Source organism: Silurus aristotelis, assembly GCF_946808225.1.
Source record: "Silurus aristotelis genome assembly, chromosome: 17".
In the NCBI taxonomy this organism is placed as follows: Eukaryota; Metazoa; Chordata; class Actinopteri; order Siluriformes; family Siluridae; genus Silurus; species Silurus aristotelis.
The window spans coordinates 5524451-5544152 of NC_139590.1; the positions used below are offsets into that span (position 1 = coordinate 5524451).

Consider the following 19702-nt stretch of genomic DNA (forward strand, 5'->3'; position numbering starts at 1 on the left):
ACCAGTGGTGAAGTGACAGAGGATAATGGCTCTTGTTGAAGAACAATCGGGGTTTAAAATCAGCCATCATAGACCTTTTGCATGAAGTTGACATGAGAGCAATTTATTTTGAAAAGTTTCGCTTCCTGAAATGTTTTCGCTGATTGTGACAGGTACCTGGTGGGTATGCACAAATATAGTTTTGGTTTTGTTGCATTACGAAGGAACTCTGAGAAATAGACAGTTAACTGTTCACCGGTAATAACGTATTACGGCTTTTATCGTGTTTATGTTTCTAACACGCTATTAAATTCAACATAATTAAAAGTGTTTTGCTCCTAATTTTTGTTTGTATTCAATGTCTGGTGCATCATGTTGCAGTGTACAACAGTAGTCAGCAAGCATTGATGAATTCCAATTGTCCTATTTTTCCATTTTTGCAATGTCCTTATACCGTGTTTGTCACTGACAGAACCGAGATTTGCAGCGAAAAACTCCAAGTGTGAGTGGAGGTAATGAGTTTTGAGTGACATGTTGCACTTCATTGTTAGTATGCTTTGAGATGGAATGTGGGGTTCTGTAATCGGCAAGAAAATTGTGAAAGCCAACACAGAAACAGAGACTGTCAACTTTGCAAAGAATTTGGTTATATCATCTTGGCGACTTCGAAAAACAGACATTTCCTTACCTGGTGACAGCAAACTGCAGTCTCGAACCCAGCAATTCGGTTTTTGCTTTTGACAGACCCAGATCTTTGGCCAGATTGTTTAATTCCGATTGTGGATAGCCTGAGGAGCTCCGTTTAAAATCCGGATCAATGTCACTGCCAGTTCCCTGCATTGCAGTTTTTTCATCTGGTTTGTACAAGGTTGATTCCTCTGGTGGTTTCGGGATTGGAAGACTGTCGGCTTGTGGCACGGATCTCATTGCTAAAGGCAGATTAAGGTATTCAATTGAGTTCTTGTTTTTGGCACAGCAACCAGACACATTAGTCAAACAGAAGTAACAGTCCATCACATGGTCTTTTTGTTTTTGCAAACTCATCGGCACAGCAAACTGCATTGTCTTTCGACTGCCTCCGAGCCAAACTCTAAGACTGACAGCATGACAAATGTCGGGCACCCATTCCTTGTCTTGATCACCAATTTTACAGCCAAAGTCTAGATGATATTCTTTCTTTACAAGAGCAGTCATTGAGAGTCTCAGATAAACAAGCGTATATTCACCACAAATATAGCAGAATGCATCGCTTACGACATTGATGAGACGTATCGACCAAAACAGATTGTCCTGTAAAACGTATAACAACTAAATTACGTTACATTGCTACTGAGCCAAGATGCTATATTTCGAAACTATACGTACACAATATAAGGTCTATATTAATCTAATGAGCAGCATCTGTGTATGCATGCTACTTTCACTGCTGAGAGAGTGTCAAGCTAGCTCCATGTTTGGACACAAATATAAGAAAAAAACAAGACAAAACTAAAGATTGCAATGAAACTGTATGTGATGGGCAGGTTTTGATGTGATTTTCATCATCAGCAGCCACAAATCTATAAGGAAACACCCAACAGTGTTCAAGAAGCAAAAACTTCGTTGTGCAGTGTAATTAGTCTCTTCGGCTCGTTTCGTTCAGCTCCACCCTCCCCTCCCTACAGTAACTGGCACTTGACTCATCCAAGCGGCCGCTACCACATTTATGTTTACACATTACGGTATTGTATATTGCTCTGTTTTGCTAAATTACGTACTGTCATTTCTTAAATTATTACCAACAATATTGATCACCATTCCTTGATATTCCTGGGTAGGCTAGGCCTTATCTTGACTTACGATATTTTCAAGTTACGATAGGGTAATTGGAACATTTCTCCTGTACTACTACCTTAACCATCAAAAAAACTATGAGGGGCGTTGAGTTTTCAATGGGCATTTGTGGTATGCGCAATGCACCAAAGTTTGAACGAATCAAGTGAATCTAAAACCAAACCACTATTGCTGAGCAATTGCACTTGGATTTGGACCACAGAAAACACACCCAGTATGTGAAACACCCTTAGTGTTATTTCCCTTTTAGATCAAGGTTTTGAAACACAGTCCTGGTAATTAGTGATGCCTGCATTCCATCACAACTGCACAACTTGTGAGTCAAATCAGGTGTTGTTAATCAGGGGACAAAAAACATTAAATTGTGTTGGATGTAACTTGGAAATTGTGCTTTATTCTGGCCATGGACCTTTCAGTTTTAAAGGTTTATAACCCATACAACTGGAACACATTTGCATAGCTAATTAAATACCCATCTTTGACCTAGGTTAGTGTAAGCAGTAAATATCCCTCTTTGACCTAAAGAGCAGACAACGCTTCGTTACCTGATTATTTGACTTTGCTTACCCATCATCAAATTAAAGCTGAATGCTAATGTGCATGGACACTGTGTTCCTGGCCACTGAGGCCTGGGGCATCATCAAATTTCATCAACTTCAATCTCGTGATAATAAGGCAAATGCCTTTTTATTCCACCACATGGGAGCCCCTGAGTAGTTAAACCTTGAACATTTTCAGAGCAACTGATCTTGCTCAATTAGGTGGAACTCGCTATAAACCAACCCAAATATAAATACCATCTGCCCAAATTAATTTTTACAGGGTACAGACGAAGATACTGAATAATTGATTCTCAGGTTTTAATGATTGCAAAGGGATTTAAGGTGCTTATTATGCTGTGTAGGTGTTCTTGTTAGCATGCCAAATTAATGTGCCAAAATAGAAGTTGTAAGTGATTTCGGAATGCATTATCACTTTGAACTAGAGATAAAAATTACTGAGTGAAAGCTTCATTGCCAGGAGGCAACAAGCAATAAAAACAACTTGCCTTGTGCAGATTAATTAGCAGTTTGGATCTTGACTAATTCAAATTAGGTCAAATCCAATTTATCTTTCTGCCAAAGCAACCGTTCAAATAAGAAGTGTGCTCGAATAGTTGAAAAAAAGAAATTCAGTTCATCTAATTTGGAACTTTAGTGCAGAATGTCCTTTAGATGAGATTCTGTGTTTTTGTTCGCAACGTCAGACAGACATGACGGAGTGTATCACAACCTGACATAGTATACTAACATGAGCTACAACCCCAATTCCGAAAAAGTTGAAACATTGTCCGAAATATACTGTAAATAAAAAAGAATTCAATGATTTGTAAAACGTATAAATCCATATTTTATTTACAATGAAACTAAATGTTTAAAATGAGAAAATATACTATATATATATATATATATATATATATATATATATATATATATATATATATATATATATATATATATATATATATATATATATATATATATACAGTACAGACCAAAAGTTTGGACACACCTGCTCATTCAAAGAGTTTTCTTTATTTTCATGACTATAAATATTGTAGATTCACACTGAAGGCATCAAAACTATGAATTAACACATGTGGAATTATATATGGAATTATATACATAACAAAAAAGTGAACTGAAAATATGTCATATTGTAGGTTCTTCAAAGTAGGCATCAAGAGAATGCCAAGAGTGTGCAAAGCAGTAATCAAAGCAAAAGGTGGCTACTTTGAAGAACCTACAATATGACATTTTTCAGTTGTTGCACACTTTTTTGTTATGTATATAATTCCATATATAATTCCACATGTGTTAATTCATAGTTTTGATGCCTTCAGTGTGAATCTACAATATTTATAGTCATGAAAATAAAGAAAACTCTTTGAATGAGCAGGTGTGTCCAAACTTTTGGTCTGTACTGTATATATAAAAGGTTGCAAAGCGTTTGGAAAAAAGTTAAAACAGGGTCATGATTACCACTGTGTAGCATCATGTATTCTGTCCGTATACATCTGGGAACTGAGGAGACCAGTTTCTGGAGTTTTGGGAGAGAAATCTTGTCCCTAATGCCCTGATGAGACATGTCTCTGATACAGGATTCTAACTGCTCAACAGTTCTGGCTGTCCTTTGTTTTGTTTTTTTTCATTTCATGATCTGCCAAATGTTTTTAAATGTTAAAAGGTCTAAACTGCAGACAAAGTCATGTTATTGTAAAAGATGCAGTATGCAGTTAGTGTTGTCTTGCTTAAATATGCAAGGCCTTCTTTAAAAAAGACGTTTTCTTAATGGAAGCATTTGTTGCACTAAAATGTGTATATATTGTTCAGCATTGATGGAGCCTTTCTAAATGTCCAACCTGCCCATTCCACAGGCCCTAATGCTTTACCTTACCAGATGTTTAGAAGTTTCTCTGATTTGCTGTTGCCCGTGTCTGTATTTACGGGACTAACATATTTTTATTGCTAGAAAAACGTAATATCCGGGTCATGGCACCATGTTTTTAGATTCTGAGATACTGAGTTTTACTCAGATTATTGCTTTCAAAATAAGACTCGATTACACTGACTTGTGAGCAATAAATACAATTTAATAAATTGAGTTTTATTGGGGTTTGCAAGGTAATTAGTGAAAGGTTCTGCCTCTTTATAACCTCTCTGGTGTCTTTGACATGTCAGCTGTCAAAACACAACAGGACACAAGAAATCGTTTTTTGTCTAATTAGTAAAATGAAGTGGGGAAAGTCATAAAATAATTTAATATGACTGCACAGTTATTGCTACAGTCTGATTTATTATCATATTTTAATTCATTATTCACAGTTGTAAGAGAAAGATAGAGACCTTTGGCAATGAATTGCATTGAAGATTCACAGTTGGATGCTTTCCACTCTCATTAATTGACTCGAACGCTTCTCTATATGTCTTCGGTAGTATATCTTTGCTTTGATAACCCCAATGATTATGCAAGCAATTTAAACAGAAACGATTACACCAAGATCATGTTCTATATCATGGGATTTGAAGAGAACAAGCCTGACAGGCCCTGACAACAAATCCACCCTGGGCAGAGGAGGTTTGTAAAGGATAGAAATGTATCCTCAAAGAATGAAATGTAATTCCTCCATCTGGTATCAGACTTTCCTCATAACTCTGTGTTATGTATAGATGTTTACACAAATTCATATAAAACTGTCATCCCTGTAGTATACAAACCTATATCCGGACACCTCTTTAGGAATCAAGATGAATCATTGCTGTCATCCCTTTTCCCAGCTTAAGGCATTATCTACAGTATATATTCCAGGAATAGGCTAAGAGATAATACAGTAGTTGAGGGAGAGCGGTTTTACACCTCTGAAGCGAATCTGTTACTCTGGGAATGGAGGAAATTACCTGAAAAGCACTTTTAACAGTTGTCAGTTTGTCAAGTCTACAAATGAGCCATGAACATGGAGACTGAAATCCCTGAAACCCTAGAAAAACTGTAAGCTGAGACCAGGGTATTAAAGCTGTCATGCTCACCCTTTAAAGCAGAGATGTAGAAGGTTCACCTTTGAAGTCACACCAGGTATTTCTATTAAAAGATCCTGTCCCATTCTTTTTGGACCTGCCAGAATTATCCAGATGTCCTGCTTCCAGATGGACTTCAATTGAAACCACTTGCTGCTGCTGAGGATGAACTGCCTAATGATCTCAACTCAATAACCATAAAGTGGGTTTTTGACTGTAATGTTGCATCCAAGTATCCATCAGTGAAGGGTTGATAATCTCTGGATGGAACTGTACTTAATAGTATTCACCATCACCCAGATGAGGATAGGGTACCTTTTGAGCCTGGTTCCACTCAAGGTTTCATACCATTTCATGGTGTTTTCTTGCCCCAGTGGTCAGTGGCTCATTAGGGAAAAAAACTTATAGGGGCACATTTCTGATGCTAAAATTTCTATAAGAAATCAATTCATTACTTAACAGCTGCTTTGGGACAATGTCCATTCTTCCATTCTGTCTGTTGACTTTTAGAATGGTTTTGGAAAAGTTTTTAAAAAACATTACAATTTCCACATAATGTGACATAAAAACATAGTCATTCATTTTGAGCATGCAGTATACCATATGTTGTGTTGAGATTTTTTTTTTTATAGGATACAGAATAATCAGAGCGTAACATTATGATGTAATAAAATTATTAGCGGTGAAGTGACTAACTGATTATCTCTTTATCATGGCACCTGTTGGGCAGCAATGAACATTTTTACCTCAAAGTTAACGTGTTATAAGCAGGAAAAATGGGCAAGTGTAAGGATTTGAGAAAGTTTAAAAATGGCCAAATTGTGACGTCTAGACGACTGGGTCAGAGCGTCTCCAAAACTGCAGCTCTTGTGGGGTGTTTCCCAGGTTGCAGTGGTCAGTATCTATCAAAAATGGTCCAAGAAAGAAACAGTGGTGAACCGGTGACAGGGTCATGGGCGGCTGAGGCTTGTTGATGCACGTGGTCCTGTTCCTACAGACAAGCTCCTGTAGCTCAAATAGCTGAAGAACTTAATGCTGTTAATGTTCGATTGGTTAGGACTGTTTTGGCAACAAAAAGGGGACCAACACAATATTAGGCAGGTGATCATAATGTTATGCCTGATCGGTTTAAATTGCATTAAATAAGAAGCTGTGGACCAAAAGTGTAACCCTATACTGTAGTTCAGCAGTGTGTGACGTAGGGTTTCTCTTGTTGTATGTCTGTAACTATAGAAAACGTTCTTCTTATAAAGATTTGATGTGCAAGAGAATGGAACACCGAACTACATTCATTATTCACATATAATTCTCAGTGATCTGCACTTATCTTGTATCTTGTCCTTTTTTTTAAGTAGAAATAAGGTGTACTTTTTTCACTTCATTATTTAAGCAAGGAATTCATACTTTTACTCAAGTACAGGAATAGTTGACTTCTCCCCTTTTGATATTTAATTACAAAATTAGCTTCGGGATCCTATACGGTCCTCAATGTCAGTATATTTTTGCCTAAGAAAACATTTGAATTGCACTAGAAATGTTGTGCACCAGAGTTTTACACTGTGTTTTGAGGCCTCCTGGTTGGTTGTAATAGCATGAACACTGACAGTTCAAAAAAGAAGAGTCTCCTGGTCCATGAACTTTAGTCGTACGTCATAAAATCTCTGCAAACATTTATAAAACCCGACTGACAGACTATTAAACCCAGGTGATTTTTCATTATTTTCCCTGCGGCAGTCCTTGTCAACTCTGGAAATGTCAGGCTGTTCCGTCTTTCTGGGAGCTAGGGCATGCCATGAAGAATCTCACCAGTTACCACTAAATCACATGTTTCTTTGTGGGGAAGAAATAATATACAGAGAACTCCAAAAAAAAAAAAAACAGCTTTCCAGTTGTACAGTATGTCATGTTTTTCAAGTCGAAAGTAAAATTCGCCAGCTGATTTGATATCATTCAGTTAGAAAAAACAGGCTCTTACAAGTTCTCCTGCATTTTTCCAGTAGATTCCTTAATCAATATTTCTCTCAGTGCTGACATGGCCTTTTAAAGCATCACTGTTTACGACAGATATGTGTTGCCCTGTGTATTATCCTGCTACCATTTTTAATGCACTCTGCTCAATGTTGGTGGACTAGCTTTCTCCTTTCTCCAGATTTTTAGAAAAGCAGTAAGAATGTGCCTGCAGTAATATGTTAAGTGCCAGAGTGAATGCTAAGATCTGAAAAAAAAACAACTCCAAAGCAGGCAGCCTGTGCACTTGACACATGGTTTGATTCAACTTTTAACCACGTTTCCTTAATTTACAAGTAATAAAAGTAAATCTATTTTTAAATTGGTGCCTCCTGTCAAGTTCTTTAGTTCAGCAGACAGCTGTGTCTGTATTTCAAGCTTTAAATAAGTATAAATCATTACAAAAAATTGTTTTCCTGCTGTTGCTGTCCTCCTAGTAAATCCAAATAAGACAGGGACATGAAGAGAAACATGGAGATTGTCAGAGACATAAAGAGAGAAAGATAGAGACAGGGACATTGAGCGTATCATAGTCGTAGAGACATATATATATATATATATATATATATATATATATATATATATATATATATATATATATATATATATATATATATATATATATATATGTGTGTGTATATATATATATATATATATATATATATATATATATATATATATATATATATATATATATATATATATATATATATAAAAAACCATTATAAACATATTATAAACCATCATAACCATCATGTATAATATTACAATATTTTCTTTCTTTTACTTTCTAAGCCATTAGAGGTTGTGTGTGTATGTGTGTGTGTGAGAGGGAGTGTGAGTAATGTGCAGATCTCAGTAAGGTCTCTACAGTTAATTTTTACAATATGCTATCAATGATCTATAGCAGAGCTCTGTAAAATCGGTGCAAACAGAGTCTCATTCACATGTAAAGCATCACTCTACTCTTACACTTATGATTATAGAGACAAGGGGACATGGGATCCGGGCTGTTAGAGTGTATTTGTATATATTTTTTTATTTGAAAAAAGAAGCTCATGATTTAATCGTTATGACATTTATAGAATTTGTAGGATTCCCATATACATGAGCAACTTACATTTATCTCATTCATACAACTGAGCAGTTGAGGATTAAGGGCCTTGCTCAAGGGCCCAGCAGTGGCAGATTGATGGTATTTGAACTTTCAATCGTCTGATCAGAAGTCCAGCATCTTAACTTTATTCAGTTTAATTTATTTGTATTATTATTTGAGATTTTCATTTGGAGTGACGATGATAGACAGGATTAGGAATGAGTGAATTAGAGGGAGACGACTGAGAGAGAGTGCATGTATTGATGTTGGGGACAAGGTGAGGGAGGCACGATTGAGATGGTTTGAGAGACATGGTGTATATAGGTAAAAGAACGCTGAGTATGGATGTGCCAGGAAGGAGGAAAAGAAAAAGACCAAGGAGGAGGGTATGTGTTGACGTGGAAGACGTGCATGTAGTTAATTTAAAAGAGGCACATGTAGATGACAGAGTATTATGGAGACAGTATATGATTTGTATATGAGTATATGATCCACTGTGGTGACCCCTAATGGGAGCAGCTGGAAGAAGAAGAAGAAGAAGAAGAAGAAGAAGAAGAAGAAGAAGAAGAAGAAGAAGAAGATGGTATGAGGAAGAAACACTAGAAGAAACCAGGTTTAAAAAGAAACACATCAGGGGTGACTCCAAATGTCACTTCCAACTTCCATTCAAAAAGTTGTTAATTGATGGACACAGTGGCAAAACCATCAATGCCAAGTGTTCTAATCCATGTGGATCATCCTCAGCAGCAGTTAGTGGTGTTCTAGTGGGAGGCGCTAACTAAATGGTAAAGGCATTGGACTTTGGATCTGAAGGTCATAAGTTCAAATCCCAGCCATGCCAAGCTGCCACACTTGGCCCCTGACCAAGGCCCTTAAGCCCATGGCTGCTCAGTTGTGTGAATATAAGAAATGTAACGTAGGTTTCGGAAAATGCAAGGGGCAGGATCAAGTCAAGTCAAGTCAAGTTTATTTGTATAGCGCTTTTCACAACAGACATTGTCTCAAAGCAGCTTTACAGAAAACAACAGTGAAGGTGAATGGTGTGCGTTTGTCCCTGATGAGCAGCCGTGGCGACAGTGGCAAGGAAAAACTCCCTTAGATGATATGAGGAAGAAACCTTGAGAGGAACCAGACTCAAAGGGGAACCCATCCTCATATGGGTGACATCAAGAGTTTGCTCATAAATCTTTCAACAATACAAAACAATTTGTGATCATCATAGATCCAGCATCAGCTTCTCCATGCCAGGGCCTTTAAACACTCGGCATCTACTTCTCCATGATCATCCATAGGTCCATAATCTTCACGAGGTGGGACGTGACTGGAGCTGGCCAAACCTCAGGATGCCTCGGGATGGGGAGAGAAAGAGAAGCAGTGGAGAGGAATTAGCGTAGCTGCTGTTCATGATATTAACAGCACAAGTTGATAATGTGCATGTAATCATATATTCTGGAGCACAAGGTTGTGATGTGATGTGTGTGATGTGTGTTATGTGTAGGCTTTGCTAAAAAGATATGTTTTTAATCTACACTTAAACTGGGAGAGTGTATCTGAACCCCGAACACTGTCAGGAAGACTATTCCAGAGATCACAGGCATCCCAGGACCATGTGTAGCTTAAAACAGAGAAGAGGACAAACAGAATCATGGATTATTAGGTAACCTTCTTCAGTAAATTTGTGACTGTGAAGCTGTGACTTTTTAGTTAAAATTAACTTCCACCATCCCAGAATACTGATTAGATGACTATAAAGTAGAATCAAATGTAAGTGGATCAGACTGTCTTCAACAAAAAGCTGTCAATGCTGATTAAAACCAGACTTCTTCTCTTTTTTGGGTAAACTCTAAAGTGGACATGATGTACAGACCCATCATCATCTGGAAATGATTAATAAGGTCTCCTCCAGATGAGCTCCTTAATCAAATTGTGAACCTATCCCGAATGGTTTATTTTAGGAGGCTTGAGGATAAAATCTCTTAGGCCTTTGCTCTCACCCATATAGTGATTTGGTTGATAGTGTGGCTATTAAGCAATTACCTAGACATACAATTTGTTCATGATTAGCTAAACACACTAGGCTTAAAATAACATAGTTAAATATTTTTTTAATTATTATTTTAGGGGGAAAAAGGACTATAATGCTTTTGAGCAGCTTATTTACATTATGATGACTGAAATTCAATTTCCAAAACTTTCCAGTAATAATAATAATAATGTTAAAAATAAATCCTTAAAATCCATGGATTCATGTATCTTTAACATTTCTTTCTGGTTGCTAAGCTGTCTTGACAAGTGCAATGGAAAATCCCAGAAAATCAATCTTCCAACATGCCTGTTTCCATTCGTCTCACCCAGCATAGGTCATATTGATCTGACAACCTGCCTTAATAAACTAAATGTAAACTAAGCTGCTGAGTTGTAAAAATAGCTAAGCGTTATTTTAAGCGTATAGAGGTCAAAGAGGTTCTGTAAGTTATAAAGATTTACTGTTTACAAAAAAGCTGAATCTAAACATTGAGCTTGGAAACCTGGAAATCCTTTTTTGTGTGTGTCTTTTTTTCCGCTTTCTATTTCAAATGTATATATTTATTTAATGGAGTGGTGGCTCCAGCGGTTAAGGCGCTGGGTTATCGATCGGAAGGTCTGGGGTTCAAGCCCCAGTATCGCCAAGCTGCCACTCTTGGGCCCTTGAGCAAGGCCCTTAACCCTCTATGCTCCAGGGGAACCTTAAGAGAAAAATAAATCAAGGACCGTGACATCGGAGCGACGTGGGGCCGCCTTCCCGTGGGCTCACCACCTGCAGGAGGGACCGTAAGGGACTGGTGCTGAGAGGATTGGGCAGCAGTCGAAGGCGGGGGCCTTGACAGCCCGATCCCTGGACAAGGAGAAGTGTCTGGGGAATCTGCTTAGACTGCTGCCCCCGCGACCCGAAGTATGGATAAGCGGGAGAAGATGAAATGAAATGAATATTCATTTAAACCCTAAATTCAAATGACGTTATAGAAGATTTAACTATATTGTCATTGTACAGTGTGCAGAGCCAATGACACTTTCCAATGGCACTTTCTATTTTGGTCAAGAAAAGAAATAGAAATACCGTAATTTCCGGACTATAAAGCGCACCCATATATAAGCCGCACTGAATTTTAAAAAATATTTTTATTTTGAACATAAATAAGTCGCACCTGTCTATAAGCTTACATTGTCTACACTGAAACTAATGAACTTTACACAGGCTTAAACGAAAGACACGTTACACACGGTGTAACGGGTGAAAAATGTTGTGCTTCCTTTAGGAGCATAGCGGTATTTTGGGAATAGCCTGGAACTGCATTCTTCCGATATTACTGCATGTGTGCAATACGAGGAATATGTCTTTATTATTTTCTGAAGTTTCTTTGACTAACCCATAACGCTGTTGCCAAGAAAAATAAAAAAGCACGAGTTTTGGAAACCTGTCTGTGCTTATATGATTTCTGTTGTAACTGGAGTTAGCGAGCTCTCCCTTCACCCAAACTCAACGCGCTACAACGGCTTGTATCTAAACAGTAGCCGACCAAGAAAGTCATTGTTCACTGTCTTCCTCCTTCCTTTCACAACAATTTCTTTCGGGAGTTTATCTTTTGGTATCGTTGTGCGTAAAAAAAAAAATAATAATTCTCCCGATGCCGTGCAGCTCAGAACACAGGTGAGGTGCGTTTTTTCGTTTCCGTTCGGAAATTTCATTGGTCTAATGTTATGGGGTTCAGTTTTTTGGCTTGAAGTTTGTGAAAACGGGAAAAACCCAGGAAAAATTCATAAATAAACCGCTTCGTTGTTTAAGCTGCGAGGTTCAAAACGTAGGAAAAATGTAGCGGCTTATAGTCCGAAAAATACGGTAATAAAAAAATAAAGAATAATTACAATATTAAAATATTTATAAAATATATTTGTTACTGTAGTAATAGTCCATCTTTACTGTTGTCAGGCGTGAACGAAGGCGGAAGCCAAAGTGAAAGCAAATCGCGTTTTATTAAACCAAAAAAGGCAGAGCCAACATAAAGCACCCGCAGCGCGGGATAAACCGGCAAACGGCAGTCCGTAAATAATATCCACGGTGCAGGAGGAAGGAAGTGCGGCGCGGAGGCAGCGACGGGGAAGCGTCGGTAGTCCGAGGTGCACTGGGGATGATGCACGCTACCGTGGAGAGAGTGCGGAATCCAGGAAGAGACGGAGCGTAGCGGGAGAAGCATACGCGGAGAGAAGCATCACCGTGAACCTGCACAGACACAAACGAACATGCACGCACGAACATACAATAATGGACCCCAAGCGTATGTGAGTGTGAGGCTTTTATAGGTGGTGTGATGGGTGCATGAAATTAGTCCCAGGTGATCGGGATGAGCCCGATTGCAATGAGCCTCGTGCGGGCGGGGCACGCCCGAGAGCAAGAGCGAGGTGCGTTGGGGAATCCCGGGGTATGACAGCCTCCGAAGGGGGCGTGGCAGGGGGATTCCTGACACCACCCCCCTCCGAAGGGTTGGCACCGGACGCCCCCAACCCACAGAACGCCCGGAGGGCCGGGGCACTCGGAGGAGGGCCTTCCTGCTCGTCCAGGGCCGGAAGGGACCCGGCTGGAACCGCCCTGGAGCCGGGGAAAGCCGGGAAGGACCCGAAGCCGAGGGACCACCCCCGTGGACAGCCGGAAGTCGACCACGGACACCGCAGGACCCAGAACCGGAACACAGCCCGACGCGGCGGCCAGGAACGGAGCACAGCCTTTGGCGTCGACTGAAGGCAGAGAGACGACTCCCACGGGGACCAGGAGCTGCACGAGGCACTCAGGGGAGCCTGGAGGTGGAGCAACGCCCTCAGTGGAGACCGGAGGCGGAGAAACCTCCTCAACGGAGACCGGAGGCGGAGTGATGCCTTCAGCGGAGACCGGATGGGGGAGGACGTCCACCACGGAGACCTGGGGCGGACCGACAACATCCAGGAAGGCCGGGAACGGAACCCTGTCCACCACGGAGACCTGGACGACGTCCTCGGCGAGGACCGGAGCCTTCTCACCCATGGGGACCTGGAAGGGACAGACCGCCAGAGGCGGGGGTGAGCAGTCCGCGAGGCTTACCGGCTGGTGGACCCCCAGGATGGAGGCCGGAGACGGAGTGAAGTTCCCGGTGGTGTTCGGAGGCGGCACGACCTCCACGGCGGGGAACCAGAACTGGAGGGTGCTCACGATCCCGACTGGAGGTTGGAGGACGTCCTCGGCGGAGTCAGGAGGCCGAGCGATGCCCTTGGAGGACCCCTGGAGTGCCATATCCTCCTCTGAGGAATCTGAAGGCCTGACGTCGCCGTCAGAGGGACCGGGAGGACCGACGTCGCCGTAGGAAGAGCTCGGGAGCGAGACGTTGCCGGGAGCAGAGCTCGGGGACGTGGCGTCGTCTGGAGAGGGACTCAGAGGAGTCACTTCGCCTTCTGCAGGACTGTGGGGCGAGCCTTCTTGGAGGCCTTCGAGCGGAGTGGAGCGCTCACGGAGGTCTTGGGCAGCAGTGGAGCCCTCCTCGGGACCCTGGAGCGGAGAGGAGCTCGCGGGGTCGCTCAGGGACAGAGAGGAACCCACTGGGTGGCTCAGGAACAGAGAGGAGCCCACTGGGTCGCTCAGGGACAGAGAGGAGCTCTGACGGAGGACCTGGGACGGAACGGAGCTCTCTTTGGAGACCTGGAGCAGAACAGAGCTCTCTTCGGAGACTTGGAGCGGAACAGAGCTCTCTTCGGAGACCTGGAGCGGAACAGAGCTCTCTTCGGGCGGAGCCTGGAGCTGGGCGGAGCTCTCGGCCGGAACCTGGAGCTGGGCGGAGCTCTCGGGCGGAACCTGGAGCTGGGCGGAGCTCTCGGGCGGAACCTGGAGCTGGGCGGAGCTCTCTGGAGGGACCTGGAGCTGGGCGGAGCTTTCCGGAAGGTCCTGGGGCGGAGCCGAGCTTTCCGGGAGGTCCTGGGGCGGAGCCGAGCTTTCCGGGAGGTCCTGGGGCGGAGCCGAGCTTTCCTGGAGGTCCTGGGGCGGAGCCTCGTGCGGGTGGGGCATGCCCGAGAGCAAGAGCGAGGTGCGTCGGGGAATCCCGGGGTATGACAGCCTCCGAAGGGGGCGTGGCAGGGGGATTCCTGACAACTGTATTCCCAAAAGTATTGAAACCCATGAATTTCCATCAATATGTGATTCTTCCCCAAATTACAATATTGGAGGCACACCAAAAAGATCACAATCTTGGACTCACACAATTGTATAGGATGTCTTTGGATGTGGTAGCATGAAATTTTCCATTTGAACCAGGAGACCCATCCCTGTTCTAGCATGACAATGCACATGTGCAACAAGCCAGCCTCGACCTGGTTTATATTGCTTGTAGAGGAAAGATCTTGAGTGGCCTGCTATAGAGCTCTGACCTCAACCCTATTAAACACTTTTGGGATGAATTGGAATGCTGACAGCAACCCTGGCCTTCTCACCTAAATCAGTAATGAGCACAATGAGCACTCTAGATGAGCACAAATCTCCACAAGCACACATCAAGATCTAGTGGAACATCTTCTCAAAAGACTGAAGGTGATTATAAGAGCAAATTGGCACTAAATATGGAATGTGTTGAAAAAGCAAATACCATACTTATGGCTAGGAGTCCGCAAACTCATAATATTTTTTAAATTTCATTTTCTTTACTTCCTCTCTTTCTTCCTTTTCCCCATCAAAGCTACAGCTTATATTTTTTAATGCGTTTTAATCCTACCTGTATAGTTAAAAATCTGAAATTCCCACGTAAAACCTTTGCTGGCATTTATTCATTTTAAGATGGTTTCAGCTTTTGCTGTTCAGTACATTTCATTGTGTAAGAGAAAGAAATTGTTTTTTTTTTTTAACTCAGGGAATAGACTCCTGGTAAAGTGACGTTTTAAAAAAAAAAAAAAAAAGAAAAGAAAAGGATTGCCGGTGACCGCTATGTCAACATCATACTGAATCTACTTATTTGCCAGGCAACTGTGAAAAACTGATAGCCTGGATACATAACGCACATGTCCCAAGCTAGTGATTTGTTCATCTCTGACAGGTAATAGAGTTTAATACCAGTAAAAAGCCCATTCTTTTAAGAGTTTCTTGCTGGGTGTCTGTTTTTGACTCTCCACATCCAAACACAAACCCTGGGGCCAGCCCTCTATTAGTTTACTAGCTTTTTTTTTCTTTTTTTCAACTATCTCCTGCACTCTATACTCCATTACCTGTCTACAATCAACCACAAACCACTGACTCCCTGGGGCTTCTAATGAGAAGGATGGAGAGAGAAAGATTGGGAGAGAGAGAGAGAGAGAGAGAAAAAAAAGAGAGAGAGATAGAGAGAGAGAAACAGGTAGAAAGGACGAGAAGGTGGCATGTTTGTCCTCATGCTCCATTACTTCCTAATGGGATGAATTTGTCCTTATTCAGTCCGCTGTGTAAAGCCATGGGCTGTAAAAGCACAGCCGTCATTTCCTTGTCCTCACTTCGAGACCGTCTAATTCCCGAAGCAGAGTTCATTCTAGATCCTGGGGAAGGGTGGGGTTTACTGATGGAGAAAGTGTGACCCAGAGGCATGCTAGATTGCCTCTGCTCACTGAGATCCATCCATTTGCAGCTTTTTTGCATCTTCACTGTTGCGAGCCTGCAGCCCTGTCTGTCCAGCAGCAATAGAGCTAAATATAGCTCCTGCTGACTTACTAATGTAAATGTTTTTTCGGGGGTTTTTGTTGTTTTTTTAATCCTATCTCAATGCCATCTAATACTAGAACAGACACACTCATGTAACACTGTTTTATTTTTTTCTTCTTGTTGCAGGTTTTTACACGATATGGGAAGTGTTATATGTTCAATGCAGCTGAGGAGGGCAAGACTCTGAGAACCACGATGAAAGGAGGAACCGGAAATGGCCTTGAGATTATGTTGGATATTCAGCAAGATGAGTACTTGCCTGTGTGGGGAGAGACGGGTAACACACACACACACACACACACACACACACACACACACACACACACACACACACACACACACACAATAGTATAATATTTTGTGCTACAGTATGATAAACCTTAATCTTCCCATTACTTTAGCCTCAGCAAACCAAAAATAAAAAATCTGGTTGTGTTTTTTTTTTTTTTTTTTTTCCAACTGCCATTTGTGTATGAAAGTGTTTCCATGTGGGTACCACACAACTTCGGGTCCTTGTGGGGACTGTTTCCAACTAATGTGTAAAAAATATGCCCATATATACACTATAGAAAAGTATTAAAGCACCTGACTTTTCATGACACAATGCCAAACTGTTGGCACAAAGTTGGAGGCACACAATTGTATATGACGTCTTTGGATGTAGCAGCATGACATTTTTCCCTCATTTGAACAAGGAGACCCAAACCTGTTTCTGCATGACAATGTCCCACTGCAAAAAGGTTGGTTTGGCATGGAAGATCTTAAGTGCCCTGCTATAGAGCTTTGACCTCAAGACCTCACAAACCTCTTGAACACCTTTGGGATGAATTGGAATGCTGACTGCACTCCTTTCTTACCTCACCTACATCAGTACCTGACCATGGTTAGGTGTCCACAAACTTTTGAAAAAGAAAGAAAGGTGCTTTTACACTTTTCACATGTACTTTACAGCACAGATTTTTTGCGTATCCCAACATGAATCTGGGGTCAGAGCGCAGGGTCAGACAATGATACAGCACCCTTGGAGCACTGAGGGTTAAGGGCCTTGCTCAGGGGCCCAACAGTGTCAGCTTTGAGATCAGCAACTCAGTAACCTTGAAGATCAGTAACTCAGACATGTAACCACTGAGCTAACACTTCACCTGTCCATATAGAGTATGTTAAAAAAATAACATTTAAGTATAAGGCATGCTATCACCTAATTGTTCGAGGAGCTGAATAATTTGTTGTTATTAAGTTTAGTTTAGTTTTCCTTAACTCTGCTCTATTCTCAATCATTTATGGTTTGGACATGTGCAGAGGAGGGACATGAGTTATATTGGTAGGAGAATGCTGAGGATGGAGCCACCAGGCAGGAGAAAAAGAGGAAGGCCAAGGAGGAGGTTCATGGATGTGGTGAGGGAAGTCATGCAGGTAGTTGGTGTGAAAGAGGCAGATGTAGAGAATAAAGTGGTACGGAGACGGATGATCTGCTGTGGCAAACCCTAATGGGAGCAGCCGAAAGAGGAAGAAGAAGAAGAAGAATTTACTAAGATGACTGAAAAAGGAAAATATGTCCCATTCCAATAGAATAGAGATGAGATGATTTGACTTGTCACATATACATTACAGCACGGTAAAATTCTTTCTTTGCATATCTCAACAATGTTATGGAGCTGGAGTCAGAACACATGGTCAGCCATGATGCAGTGTCCCTGGAGCACAGAGAGTTAAGGGTCTTTCTCAAGGGCCCAAGAATAGCAGCTTGGCAATACTGGGGATTAAACCTCCAACCTTCTGATTGGTAACCCAGAGCCTTAACCACTGAGTTACCACTTGCATATCGAGACTCCGTTCGAGTCCATGCCGACTATAATCAGGTGTTTTACAATGATCACATTTTAAAACATCGCATTTATTAACAAGAAACAATTCAGTTTTTGAATCCTAATCTAACCTGTAAAATATTTAATTAAACACACAAATTAGACTAATACGAATGGAATTCTCAGTGCTCCAGGCATCATTTTTACTCCTCTTGCAGCACTACATTAATAAAGAAGTGATTTGCTCTGCCAGTGTTTTCAGCATGACGTTCATCTTTCCTGGGAGCATTACACACAGCAAAGAGTTGCTTATTGCTTCACTAAGATTCACTCAGCCACTTCATTTCTCTCCCCACCATTTTTCTGACACTATAGCACACCATTCGATTCATTCTAACATCATTGAGACATCATAATAGCCCATTTTGGAGGAGTTGTAGAAACCAGATTTTACAGTAAACTTTTTATTAGATTGGACAGACTTTCTAGTGCACACAGCAATAATCACTAGATGACAAGATACTAGTTTAAAACAATTTCATCAACAGTTTGTGCTGTTCATTTATGCACAATCTATCAATGGAAAATTAAGTACATTTACATTGATGGCATTTGGCAGACGCACTTATGACATAATATCCAATTTCTTAACCATTAAGCTACCACCTCCCTCCCTCCCTTCCTGTATTTGGGAATTACCTTAAATATGGTTCCAGAAGAGGTTTTACATTTAAATTTCAGTAAAAAGTTCTCACCTTTTAATAGACTTGAGTACCAAAAGTCAAAGTGTTGCTGTATGAGAACTGTGTGGATAATGGATGCAGTTTGTCAGTGTTCCATTGTTCTGCACATCAAACCTTTGTAAGGAGAGAGTTTTCAATAGTTACAGATACACAGTGAGAGAGCCTTTACTTCACACACACTCTCATCATAAGTGTAGGGTTACGCTTGGACTTTTCATTTACTTTTTCATCTTTTTATTTTTTGGCTTCAAAGTAGTGAGGTTTTTTTCTGAATTGTAGTGGAGTAAAACTTTCCACCCAATGAAAATACTCTGATGGTCCAAATACTTAAAAAGATTTATCTAATAACAAAGTAAAAAAACTTTGATATCTTATTATCAATGCAAACGATTAAGAACCAGATTTTTTTAATTCATCTATTTAATTCAATTCAATCGATTTTTATTTGTATAGTGCTTTTAACAACGGTCTCAAAGCAGCTTTACAAAGATAAAGCGGTTATAAAGTTGTATAAAAGAGTGTCTACATTGACTGCCTATAAGTTTGTCACTATAATTGTAAGTTTCTCCCTAATTAGTGAGCCAGTGCCGACTGCGGCAAGGAAAAACTCCCGGAGATGGCATGAGGAAAAAACATTGAGAGAAACCAGATTTAAATAGGAACCCATCCTCATCTGGATGGCACTTAATGTCTATTCATTATAGTTCCATCATAGTTATATAGTGATAGACCCTTAAATGCAAAACTGTTCATGCATACTGCAGTCTTAAGCCATTGTAACAGACTGTTGATATTAACCACAGTCTAAATCCATCCTCAAAGTTCTTGAGCTGCTCTCTAAGAATGAATGAATCTATTGGCTGTGGAAAAATCTAATGGCATCATGATTTCAGAATTAGTTTATAATCTATTTGGTGGCCCATTAATAAAGGACTATTTGCTCAGAATCTTTATAGATATATAATGTC

At 40.8% G+C, this 19702-nt stretch overlaps 1 protein-coding gene across 1 annotated transcript in view; it reads left to right on the plus strand.

Annotated features, from left to right (window-relative positions):
* Window positions 1-19702, plus strand: part of asic2 (acid-sensing (proton-gated) ion channel 2) — a 178079-nt gene that overhangs the window by 123521 nt on the left and 34856 nt on the right. Inside the window, exon 2 of the mRNA XM_083567280.1 lies at window positions 16313-16463. Coding sequence (XP_083423406.1) covers window positions 16313-16463 — 151 coding nt within the window. The remainder of the gene's footprint in view (window positions 1-16312; window positions 16464-19702) is intronic.